The sequence below is a fragment of the Syngnathus floridae genome, unplaced genomic scaffold (genome assembly GCF_059516105.1).
Source record: "Syngnathus floridae isolate MCC-2025c unplaced genomic scaffold, RoL_Sflo_1.0 HiC_scaffold_38, whole genome shotgun sequence".
Lineage (NCBI taxonomy): Eukaryota > Metazoa > Chordata > Actinopteri > Syngnathiformes > Syngnathidae > Syngnathus > Syngnathus floridae.
In genome coordinates, this window is record NW_028284067.1 from 144738 (window position 1) to 157385 (window position 12648).

At 50.8% G+C, this 12648-nt stretch overlaps 1 protein-coding gene and 1 long non-coding RNA gene across 7 annotated transcripts; both read right to left on the minus strand.

Annotated features, from left to right (window-relative positions):
- Window positions 1-1256: 1256 nt before the first annotated feature.
- On the minus strand, window positions 1257-5990 carry LOC148378547 (janus kinase and microtubule-interacting protein 3-like). Of its 6 annotated transcripts, none has more exons than XM_088367801.1 (12): window positions 5883-5990; window positions 4380-5651; window positions 4139-4243; window positions 3683-3994; window positions 3402-3464; window positions 3217-3315; window positions 2888-3127; window positions 2708-2773; window positions 2578-2646; window positions 2424-2501; window positions 2134-2367; window positions 1257-2054 (listed from the first exon to the last, which is right to left on the minus strand). In XM_088367801.1, exons 4-12 carry the CDS (start codon window positions 3749-3751, stop codon window positions 1938-1940), a joined length of 1035 nt encoding a protein of 344 aa, XP_088223927.1. In that variant the 5' UTR covers window positions 3752-3994; window positions 4139-4243; window positions 4380-5651; window positions 5883-5990; the 3' UTR covers window positions 1257-1937. The 6 variants fall into 6 exon arrangements, with proteins under 6 accessions (XP_088223927.1, XP_088223928.1, XP_088223929.1 ...); XM_088367802.1 differs by lacking the exon at window positions 5883-5990 and having other exon boundaries at window positions 4380-4450; window positions 4535-5760; XM_088367803.1 differs by lacking the exon at window positions 5883-5990 and having other exon boundaries at window positions 1257-1559; window positions 1929-2054; window positions 4380-5760.
- Window positions 5991-8436: 2446 nt separating this feature from the next.
- LOC148378548 (uncharacterized) lies at window positions 8437-10710 on the minus strand. The gene is made up of 3 exons (XR_015855795.1): window positions 10386-10710; window positions 10197-10273; window positions 8437-9729 (listed from the first exon to the last, which is right to left on the minus strand). It is a non-coding gene; the product is annotated as an uncharacterized LOC148378548 (long non-coding RNA).
- Between the last annotated feature and the right edge of the window lie 1938 nt (window positions 10711-12648).

Below are 12648 nucleotides of genomic sequence, written 5' to 3' on the forward strand. Positions count from 1 at the left end.
CACGCTCACTCGCTTTTCAGGGCAACAAAAGTACTTCTTTTTAAAAACGATGAGTTGTACTTACCGTGTACGCTCTGGACGGTCCAGTTGCAAGCAGAAAATAAAAATATTTCTCTTGTTAGTCGTATGTTACCATCCGCTGTGTCTTTGTCAACATCGCCGCCATTTTCCTACTTCCTGCTGCGAGCCACGCCCACGGATTTAAATTTGGGCGGAAGCTCTTTCCATTGGCGTCGTTTTCGCGTATAGCAAATCCGATTGGTTGGGAAGGGGGCACGGTTATGCAGCCGAGGAGTCCTGTGATCGGTGGGATGTAAAGTAGGCGTCGACGTCACGTCCGCGTCACGTGACCACGACGTGGCAGACGTCAAATAGCAACCGCTGTTTTGTTTAGTAGACTTACAGTTGTTATGCATTGACATAATGGCGCACACACCAAATAGATTTAAATAAATTAAATAATTCTTCTGCCCACTCTCTTTTAAACAAGTTAACTCTCCCCGCGGATTTGAATTCCGGCGAAAGTTACGCCCATCGACGTCACGTATGTCACGTGACCACGACGTGGCAGATGTCATATAGCAACCGCTGTTTTGTTTAGTAGATTTACAGTTGTTATGCATTGGCATAATGGTGTGCACTCAAAATAGATTTAAATAAATTAAATATTTCTTCTGCCTACTCCCTTTTAAACAAGTTAACTCTGCCCACGTCCATTGACGTCTTGTCTGCGTCACGTGACCACGACGTAGCGACGTCATATAGTAACCGCTGTTTTGACCAGTAGACTTAGTTATTATGCGTTGACATAATGGCGCACTGGTTAGCATGGCCACCTCTTAAGCATGATGATGCGGGTTCGACGCCTGATCAATGTTAGCATGGAGTGAGCTGAAGTGCATGGCGCTGAAGATTTGAATCTTTGAAATGCGCTGAGGTCTGACATATCAGGCAGAATGGTTTGCCATCACGTTCAACAAAAAATAGAAACTTTCCCACTCTGATTAAAACGTCCTGTGTTCATCTACGTATTTTCGTTTTGCTGTGCATCTTTTCCCTGCCATTTCGAGAGCCCAATTGACACTCATAGTTTAAAGAAATGTGTTTGCCCATCCTACTTTGTGGAATTTCACCACATGCGCTTTTGACCAAAATACCAAATTGAACTCAAGTGAAGCCAACACGCACAACCCCCCCCCCCACACACACACACACACACACAAATGTTGATATGAACATAAAAGAGCCGCATGCGGTTCGGGAGTTGCGGCTTGGCCAAACCTGTACTATACAACTTTATTTGTATAAAATTTTCACAACAGCTGTCACACAAACAAAGCGGGAAAAACCGAAGACGTGCGTGTTCCGCCCACGCTGGATTTATTTGCACCTTTGAAAAGACACCGTATTGCCGCAGATGTGGCAAAGAGTACTTTTGGGCATCTGAGACGGAAGGATGTCCAAAGCATCACGTCACCTGCTCTGGTAGGCATGGTGGTGGGACGTTGAGGTCAACCGCTTTGGGGTTGGCTGACTCTTTGATCGCAGGATGCCACACACTTGAAGACAGAAGCAGAAAAGCAGAGCTAAATGCAAAATGTACTCACCGGTGACTCCAATTTTTTTCCCCCCTGAAGAAACAGCTGGACGGGTGGCCCCGGCTGGCCAGTGGGACTCTTGTTATTCTGACCCTTTTTAGTGCGCGTTTGGGGCAACAACCGTTTTTTGTGGCGCTCTCTTCTGGTTCAAAAGTGCCCTGCATGTGAATTTGCTTTTCCTGCCTTCTGATTGGATGAGCGCCGGTGTGACGCGGTGCCTCTGTCACCGTGGCGGGGGGTATACGTTGGCATCGGAGCGTCTGCCAACGTCTGAGACCGGCTGGCAGTGTATCGGAGGTGTCGAGTGCGGTGCCGCTGGAGCTCACTCACCAGCTGGTGTTAGGGCCACAGAATGAAGGCCAAGGAGAAGAATAGAAAGAGAAACAGAAACTTCTCCTCCAATTGTTTGATTTGTCTCTTCTGAGCTTCGATGAATTCTTTCAGCTCTTTGTTCCTCTAGGACGGACAAATGGAAAGTGGCATTCAAAAGCCAGTAAGCGTGCAAGTAAGTGCCGGGCTGGCTTTGGGCCCTTACCTGTTGCGCGCTGTGCAGCAGATCCATTCTCTCTTGGAGGATGCAAGCGTCGCGCTCCCTCAACTCGCACATCAGGGCTCGCTTCCATTGGTCCACGGCGCTCCTAAGCTCTTCTCTCTGATCCGCCGTCAGCACGTCATTCACGCCAGCGTGGCTGGCTTTTTCGCCGTCCGTGGCGGGGCAGTCCCGCTGCGGTAGCGCCTCGTACAACATGGCCTCCAGCTCCAGGATCCTCTGGGCCGCAATCCTCGTCCATCAGTGGTCCGGCGGGAGATTTGAGGGCGGCTTACCTTATGAGCCTGGTCCATGGAACACTTCCTGAAGTCCAACTCTTCATCCAGGTAGCCCTTCTGCTTGCAGAACATATCCTAGCACAGCTCAAGGTCAGAATTGTTGGGGCACATTGCCGGAGTTCCCCTTGGCTGATGTCGCGTGTCTGTCTACCTTCTCACTTTCAATGTCCAACATCTTCTGTTGAAGTGCTGACTTGGTCACTTTGATGTATTCTAACCACTGAGGAAAGGCTGCTGTCACATAAGCAGAATGCGAGAGCGTGCGTGGACGTGCGCGTTACCTTCTCGGCTAGGGTGAGAAGGGTCCTGGCGTGAATCACGACCACCTGCTCCTCGTTGGTGAGATTCTGCAAGAGCCCAAAGGCACAGCGTCAACAAGCTTCTTTCAGCGCAAAGCCTTCCAAAAGTCACATTTGAGCCGCCGAGTCTCGTGGAGTGCGAACATAAGGAGTTCGACATACACTTACGGCGTTATAGCCCAGGATGTCCAGCTTCTTCATCAGATCACTGATGACGATGTCCGGGGGAAAGGCGCAAGGAGCAATGTAAGGTGTTCTGGGACCTCGGGTTAAGGTTAGGGTTGCGAGGGACGCCTTACGTACGCTCACGCCCTCGGCCTCGCAGTAGATCTGCAAAGGGCTGAGGCCGTCTGGGAAACGGACTTGCAGAAACTTCAAGACGGGGGAGCGCCACTCCCTCTCCTGAAAGGCAGAGGCATGCATCCGTCCGTCCGTCCGTCCGTCCGTCCGTCACATCTCTGGCCTCAACACGCTTGTGCGAGTCTTCCCACCTCCAGCTCCAGGATGCGGAACTCAAGCAGTTCGTTTTGGTCTCGGATATCCTGGATGTGCTCTTTCAGACGCGCTTCTTCCGCCTCCATCCGCCTGACCTGAAAAGACAGTCAGACCTCATCTGCGGGGCTTCCCGACAGGTGTGACGCCAAGCGACTCCGCCCAGCGCCTTTCTTTCCGTCACCTTTTCGGCCAACTGCTGATTGCTCTGACGCAGCAGCTGCTTCTCCTCCACCCACTTGACATTCTAGAAGAGACAAACGCGTGGACAGCTTTGGAATGTTGTGTCATTTTCATCCACAAATTCTTTGGTTGACTGGAAAATGACATTTGCTTTTCTCCGCATTTTCCCAGCCACGTTCGGGGGGGGGGGGGGGGGGTTGGTCCAGTAATGCCAGACGGATGAGTGACTGAAGAATGTAGCTATTTTGTCTGAGAAAAAGGTGTGCTCATTGATGAGCTTACCTGTCCTTGTTGCTTCAGCGCTGACTCCAGATCTGCTACTCTGCTTTGATAGTGACCCATTTCTACCATCAGCTTTTCTCTGGTCTGAAAGGAGGAGGAGGGAGGCTCCTCCTCCTCCTTTCAGACCAGAGAACACCCGAGGCTGGGTGAGAACGGGGAGGCTGCGACCCGGCCGGGGGTTGCGGGAAGGGGCGCCACCTTGATCTCCTTCTCGGCGTCGTAGTCCCCTTTCGCTGGTCTGGGCTAGCAGAGCGTAGGCTCGTTGCAGCGCTTGATATTCTTGCGTCAGCTGGCGGTAGCGAAGCTCCGCCTCTTCATGCACACACCAATGCAACACAGCACTAGTACCAGAATCAGTCAGACCGGCGACAAAGCACCCGCGACGCAAAGACGAGTCCGATTCCAGGCTGAAGAGGAATGTTTGGTGCCAATACGCTGGCAGAAATGGCGGGCTACCTCTTCGGGTTCCGTGTCGGGGGTTCTGTCGGTGTGAAAAGACAAGGACGATCCGTCCGAGTCCACCAACACGTCTTCGTCGTAGCCGTAAAATGTTTCGATGACCTGCGGGCGCGGAAGCGAACATCTCTCTGAACAAACTGAAGCGACACCTCACGATGAATCGACGAGAGGAACGATAGCGAGAAAAAGGCCATTTCATCTTGCGCAACACCAAGCAGCCGCAAACAAACAGACTCACCTTGCAGGACCTCACGCTTTGTTCCTCCTCAGAGATTCTCGACGTCGGTATCGTAGCAGCAAATCTCTCTCCTGTCGACACAAATAATCCGCCTTTGAGATTCTTTGGATGCAAAGGGAACGAACGGCTCCGGCGCAGAAACAAACGCGACTCACAATGACATTTCTGACATGAGCTCCTGTCTCCAGAGCCTGAAAAACACGTCACCGGCGATGATTGGAGGGACGCTCGTCTTTTCCAAAAGTGACAACTACAGGGTGTGTCAGGGTTTTCCAGATTATCTTTATCGTATCATTGTGTTGCTTTGACTTTGACTGCGACCTGTAATAAATAATATTATTTATCCCTTATTTATCCCTATCGCTTATCCCTTCCTACACAAAGTCGTAAAACACCCCTTGCTATGTTTTGACTAGAGGTCAAGGGCTTCCTCTATTCAATCCACTCTTACACCCACCCTGTTTCTCTTAATTAAAATGCTCGTGCAGGAGCCGAGAGTCAGACTTCATTCGTACAACGGATGGACTCTCCACCTGCAGGTGTCCAAAAGAACTTACTTGTCTCCCGTGTGGTTCTTGCAAAATAAGTTGGAGCGAGCGCAACTCTAACAGGGTGCATTTTGCCACTAGCTGCCTACGGACAATGACGTCGCGCTCGCGGCTCATGGTTGACGGGCTGAGCAGCCGGGCAAGTCCGTCGTTTTCAGCGCACAGCGAGTGGCAAAGGCGCTGACAAAACGGGAGCTTTGAGCTGCTGAAAACGGCAAAACAAGTCTAAAGCGTGTTCAAACGCGTGCGCACAATGCTCCTGCTTGAAAGGTCGGAATTTAAGGGGCCAATTTTTTGGATGGCGGCCGCCGGCCAAGCTTTGGACGGAAAAGGTTTCCTGGCGACAGCGAGCGAGCGCGGCGCTGCCGTACGTGCACCGAGTCGCCTGCCTGAAGACCTTGGACAAGTCGTCGATGATGTGCCGCTGCTCCACAACTTGAAGGAACTCCATTTCACCGTCCTGCTGGCCGCAACCGCGGTCCAGGTCATTGAGCGAACTAGGCCTTCTCTGTGGAACACAAATGCAGTGGACTCTGTTGGCACGCCGCCGTTGTCCGCGTCGACTTACCAAGCTTGCCATCTCCTCGTTCTCCTGGGTGACAAAGCGCACTTTGTTTTCAAGGCGACACAGCACCAGCGAGAGTTCTTCATTCTTCCTGCTCAGGCGTTTGTTTTTGTACAGGAGTGGCAGAAACTGGCTTTCTGTTTCTCTCAGTCGCTTTAGCTGCAAGCATGAAGTGCGGGATGTGAAAGACGCACAACACGCGGGCCAGAACGTATCCATTCCTTTTGCATCGGTTTGAACGGAATCGTGGCTTTGGCTCCCAATAAAAGACATCTACCAGGCAACCGACTCGCTGCGCCGCTCAACTAATAAGCAAGCGCAATGGGTGCCTCGCTGGATGGCGCGCATCAAACGTAGCGCAAACCTTCAAGCGTGCCGTCAATAAATTACCAGTTCATTGCGCTCTTCAGAAAGCAGGGCGTTTCGATCCTCCAGTTTCCTGATGACTGCGCTGAGCTCAGCGATTTTCAGATGAAACCGTCGCGTGTCCCGATCCTCCTGAGACTGAAAACGCCCCGCAACACACACACACAAGCACTCGTTCAAAGTTCAAAACTGTTTTTGTGCTACCTTCCTCCAGCAACGAACTAAGTCATGCGTACTGCAAGTGTGTGATGAGGTGGCTTACGCAATGAAGAGGATTGCTAGTAGCGGCGTTGACCCCACTTCCAGGGTAGTTTAGGCCCGCCCTTTGGGAATCCCTCAGGGCAGCGATCTGCTGCTCGGCAGCCTGAGTCTGCAGCTGAAGGCGGTGGACGTGGCCGGCCCCAGGGCTTCATCCAAAACACTAACCGCTCTGTCTTTCAGCTTGATCTCATCCGTCTGGATGTACAAACGGGGAGCGCTCAGGCAGGCGGGCAAACTCATTTGCCAGAATTGTGACAAAAACAAAGAGAGCAACCGGCCAATTTTTTTCTTGAATCGACTAGAACACCTTTGCTGTGACAAAAGCGAAGCGAGCAACCGGACATTTTCTTCTTGTGAAATAGAATAGAATGCCTTAGGTGTCATTGCACTGCAGGTATACAACGAAATTGGGAACATAGCCACGCACCGCGCATCTGATCAGTCCTACCAGTCGGCGGATCTCCCTCTCGCAGTCTCTCTTGGTTCGGCTCAGCTCCTCCCGATGCTGGTGATGAGCCGATCGGAGCTCGGCCGCTCGGGACTGCCAGGCCTGCTGGGCCGCTGCCAGGGCTTCTTCCGCGCTCCTGGTGGAGGCGACACCGCTCGGTCTCCCGACACCGCCGCGTCTCCTCCACCTCCGCCAGCAAAGCGCCCCCCCTCCTCACCTGAGCAGACATTGCGCCACACCGGGCCGTTGAGACCGCAACGGAGCGCCGCGACGCTTACTGGGGACAAGCTACACAATACGGTAGCGGCCGCATCGAAGCCCGACGTGGCGTGCGGATAGTCAGACACGGATAGAGCGGATCACCTTGTCCATGGAGCCGTCCCTCAGGCTGAGGACCAAGGCATTCAGTCGCTGGATCTCTCCATCTTTGATTTTGATCACTCTCATCAGCTCCATTTCATGCTGCCGCAGTAATGTCTCCCTGGTAATGGCTAACTCTTTCTGCTTCTCCTCATGGAGTTTGCTTTTGAGTTCCGTCATGGCGGCGGTGGCACGGTGGTGCTCCGCCCGCAGGTCCTGACTTCTCTCTCTCTCCAGACAGCTGACCTGACATGACTTAGACTTAGACAAACTTTATTGTCATCTTGTCTGCACATGGTGCATACAAAACGAAATTCCGTTGCATACGTCTTACAACAAAGTAGTGATATTGCAGTTGAATAGAAGTAACATATCCTATGAAAATATATATATATACATATATACTATATATATATATATATATATATATATATATATATATATATATATATATATATATATATATTAAAAATAAGTATAAAGTGCAGCAGTGATAATTATGCAATAGTGCAAGTAGGCAAAACAGTATTCAAGAGTGTGCAGAGGAATGCTAAACCATGTATTAAACTTCTATTTAAAGGGTTTATACAAGTTCAGTAAAGTTGGTAGTGCGAGATAGTGCAAGATAGAGGTCCGTAGTGTCATAAAGTACAGTTCTGTGAATGTGTGATGCAGAGTTCAGTTTAGAGCTCAACAGTTCTAGTGTTCAACAGTCTGATGACAGCAGGGAAAAAGCTGTTGCAGAACCTGGTGGACCTGCAGCGGATGCTGCAAACCTCTTCCCAGAGGGCAGCAGGGAGAACAGTCCATGGTGGGGGTGTGATGGGTCATTGATGATGTTACGGGCACGGGACATGCAGCGCTGAGATGAAATGTCCTGAATGGAGGGAAGAGGAGCCCCTATGATCCTCTCTGCTGTCCTCACCACTCTCCTCACGTTCTTCCAATCGGAGGCGGTGCAGCCTCCACACCACACAGAGAGACAGCTTGTCAGAATGCTCTCTATGGTGCTCCTGTAGAACGTCCTCATGATGGGTGGGGGCAGGTGGGCTCTCCTCATCCTCCGCAGGAAGTACAAGCGCTTCTGTGCCCTCTTGACCAGTGCCGTAGTGTTCATAGTCCAGGTGAGGTCTTCTGTGATGTGGACCCCCAGGAATTTGGTGGTGCTGACCACCTCCACAGCTGAGCTGTTGATGATCAGTGGAGCGTGGTGAGGCTGTTTTTTCCTGAAGTCGACGATGATCTCCTTCATCTTCTCCTCATTCAGGATCAGGCTGTTTTCTCTGCACCAGCCCACCAGCTGCTCCACCTCCTCTCTGTAGTCCAGGTCGTTGTTGTCTCTGATGAGCCCCACCACCGTTGTGTCGTCTGCTGACTTCACGATGTGATTGGTGGTGAACCTGAGGACGCAGTCGTGTGTCATCAGGGTGCACAGCAGGGGGCTCAGGACGCAGCCCTGAAGGGAGCCTGTGCTGAGGGTGATGACATCAGAGGTGTTCTGTCCGACCCGGACTGACTGAGGTCTGTTGGTGAGGAAGTCTAGCAGCCAGTTGCGAAGGGGGGTGTTGAAGCCCAGGTGTTCCAATTTTCCTACCAGATGCTGTGGGATGATGGTGTTAAACGCTGAGCTGAAGTCCAGGAACAGCCTCCGCACATGGGTGTTCTTCTCCTCCAGGTGAGCCAGGCTCAGGTGAAGAACGGAGGAGATGGCGTCCTGAGTGGAGCGGTTTTGCCGGTCGGCAAACTGGAACGGGTCAAATAATAGGGGGAGTCTGGAAACGATGTGACCTTTAAGCAGCCTTTCGAAGCACTTCATCATAACCGGAGTCAGTGCAACAGGCCGGTAATCATTAAATGAGGTGATTTGAGGTTTCTTCGGCACCGGAATGATGGAGGCAGTCTTAAAGCACGCCGGCACTGTGGCTTGGCCCAGCGAGGTGTTAAAAATGTCTGTGATGACCCCAGCCAGATGACTTGCACATTCCCTGAACACACGCCCAGGAATGTTGTCGGGGCCAGGGGCCTTACAGGGGTTGACTCTCCTCAGGGTCTTCAACACATGTCTGCGGAGTCAAGGCAGAGTACCTCCTCTTCCTGATGGGGGACAGTTTTAACTGCTGGAGTGCCGTTTAGTGCCTCGAACCTCCCAAAGAAGTTATTTAGACCATTTAGAAAGTCAGCATCAACTACACCCACCGGGGGGGGGGAGGGTGAGTTGTAGTCTGTAATCGCCCGTATGCCTTGCCACATACTCCTGATGTTTTTGACGTCGTGGAAACGATCCTGAAATTTTCGACTGCGGTCTCGCTTCGCTATCCTGATGGCACGGTTCAAGTTGGCTCTCGCTGTCCTCAGTGTCTCCTTGTCGCCAGACTTGAAGGCAGAGTTCCGCGCTCGTAGCGTTTGACGTACCTCCTCAGTCATCCAGGGTCGTTGGTTGCCCCGGGTGATGATATTCTTAGTGGTGCTGACGTCCTCGGTGCATTTGTTGATGTAGGCTGACACAGTCATGGCACACGCATGTCTAATCTACATCGGGAAAACTGGGAGGGAGGGAGGCAGGCAGGGAGGCAGGCAGGGAGGCAGGCAGGGAGGCAGGCAGTGTCTGTCTGTTGAGGTTTTCACCTTGTTCTTCTCCTGCTGAAGTTCTAACTGGACGTCCATCAGTTTGGTTCTCAGCTCGTCATTGGCGGCCTGAAGGGCGTCCGTTCGCTCCGCCTTGGCCCGCCCTGCCGGAGCTCGTTTGGACATCTCTTACTCGAGTCTCGCCCGGTCGTCAGTCAGAGATCACAACATTTGTACCTGGAGAGCACAAACGCAGCGCTGTTTTCCACTGGCTTCGAACTCAACTTCAATCGGTACCGTAACTTACAACATCATAAACATAGAACTAGCTTGACTTATTCATTGAATAAATGCATTTGGTTCTTCAAAACTGCATCACGCAACATAGCGTGACCGAGACGGCCGTTATCCACCTGCGTGAAGTTATTTGGTGAAATGAATGAGATGTTTAAGACACCATCGTTCTGTCTCTATGTAGATGAAGGTAAATAATCGATTGCTGAAGGTCCAAAGGTGTTGTGATAAACAAATAAACATATTAGTGATTAGTGACATATTTGTGATAAACATATTAGGCAGGATAATCACATATGTTAACGTGACTGCCCACACTGTATTTATTTATGGTTATTTGTTAAATCGAGTACTGTTAGACATGAAATAGGAAGTGTTTAACATAAATGGAAGACGAAAGGGGTACTCACCATTGTAGCTCCTGCTGGTCAATGATACGAGCCTCTTCTTGCAGTGGAAAACATACAGCCAACAAACACCGTGGAACCTAAAGGAATGAAATTAAACATTAACATTTAGCCTCAACCAACATTCACAGATACAACGCAACGCAAACTACACAAACGTAAATCTTTTTAAACACAATGAGTTGTACTTACCGTGTACGCTCTAGACGGTCCACTTGCAAGCGGAAAATAAAGATATTTCTGTTGATAATCGTCGTGTTTGTATCCGGTGTCTCGCTCAAGGCCATTGCGCCCACAGATTTGAATTTTGGCGAGAGTTCAGCCTATTGACGTCATTTCCGCGGTGTAATACCCGCATATCTGAAACGGCAAAGTTAAGAGTAGAGTTAAATAAAGTTTTTAGTCAACGCAATAATTTACAACCGTTGACCAGTCGAAATAATCGTCGAAATTTGGCGTCTGTGGCTGGAAGCAGACGCCGAGTTCGACATTCCTCCCAAACGCCACACTCCCTCGCTTTTCAGGGCTAAAAAAAAACAGTTGTAATTACCTTGTACGCTCTAGACGGTCAAGTTGCAAGCTGAAAACAAAAATATTTGCCTTGTTAGTCATCGTGTTACTAACAGCTGTGTCTTGTTTGCCAGAACTGCCGCTTTCCTACTTCCTGTTGCAAGCCACGCCCACGGATTATAATTTTGCCGTGAGTTCCGCCTATTGACGTCATGTCCGCGTCACATGACTGCGACGTAATATTATCTAAAACTGTTTGTGCGGTATTGTGTTGTTCTGTGCGGTATTGTGTTATTCTGTGCGGCGTCGTGTTGTTCTGTGCGGCGTCGTGTTGTTCAGTGCGACGTCGTGTTGTTCAGTGCGGCATGGTGTTGTTCAGTGCGGCATGGTGTTGTTCAGTGCGGCATGGTGTTGTTCAGTGCGGCATAATGTTGTTCAGTGCGGCATAATGTTGTTCAGTGCGGCATGGTGTTGTTCAGTGCGGCATGGTGTTGTTCAGTGCGGCATGGTGTTGTTCAGTGCGGCATAATGTTGTTCAGTGCGCCATAATGTTGTTCAGTGCGGCATGGTGTTGTTCAGTGCGGGATGGTGTTGTTCAGTGCAGGATGGTGTTGTTCAGTGCGGCATGGTGTTGTTCAATGCGGCATGGTGTTGTTCAGTGCGGGATGGTGTTGTTCAGTGCGGCATGGTGTTGTTCAGTGCGGCATAATGTTGTTCAGTGCGGCATGGTGTTGTTCAGTGCGGCATGGTGTTGTTCAGTGCGGCATGGTGTTGTTCAGTGCGGCATGGTGTTGTTCAGTGCGGAATGGTGTTGTTCAGTGCGGCATGGTGTTGTTCAGTCCGGGATGGTGTTGTTCAATGCGGGATCGTGTTGTTCAGTGCGGGGTGGTGTTGTTCAGTGCGGGATGGTGTTGTTCAGTGCGGCATGGTGTTGTTCAATGCGGCATGGTGTTGTTCAGTGCGGGATGGTGTTGTTCATTGCGGCATGGTGTTGTTCAGTGCGGCATGGTGTTGTTCAGTGCGGCATGGTGTTGTTCAGTGCGGCATGGTGTTGTTCAGTGCGGCATAATGTTGTTCAGTGCGGCATGGTGTTGTTCAGTGTGGAAAGGTGTTGTTCAGTGCAGGATGGTGTTGTTCAGTGCGGCATGGTGTTGTTCAATGCAGGATCGTGTTGTTCAGTGCAGCATAATGTTGTTCAGTGCAGCATGGTGTTGTTCAGTGCGGCATGGTGTTGTTCAATGCGGCATGGTGTTGTTCACTGCGGGATGGTGTTGTTCAATGCGGGATCGTGTTGTTCAGTGCGGCATAATGTTGTTCAGTGCAGCATGGTGTTGTTCAGTGCGGCATGGTGTTGTTCAGTGCGACATAATGTTGTTTAGTGCGGCATAATGTTGTTCAGTGCGGCATAATGTTGTTCAGTGCGGCATGGTGTTGTTCAGTGCGGCATGGTGTTGTTCAGTGCGGCATGGTGTTGTTCAGTGCAGGATGGTGTTGTTCAGTGCGGCATGGTGTTGTTCAATGCGGCATGGTGTTGTTCAGTGCGGGATGGTGTTGTTCAGTGCAGGATGGTGTTGTTCAGTGCGGCATGGTGTTGTTCAGTGCGGAATGGTGTTGTTCAGTGCGGCATGGTGTTGTTCAGTGCGGCATGGTGTTGTTCAGTGCAGGATGGTGTTGTTCAATGTGGGATCGTGTTGTTCAGTGCGACATGGTGTTGTTCAGTGCGGCATGGTGTTGTTCAGTGCGGCATAATGTTGTTCAGTGCGGCATGGTGTTGTTCAGTGCGGCATGGTGTTGTTCAGTGCGGCATGGTGTTGTTCAGTGCGGCATGGTGTTGTTCAGTGCGGCATAATGTTGTCCAGTGCGCCATAATGTTGTTCAGTGCGGCATGGTGTTGTTTAGTGCGGGATGGTGTTGTTCAGTGCAGGATGGTGTTGTTCAGTGCGGC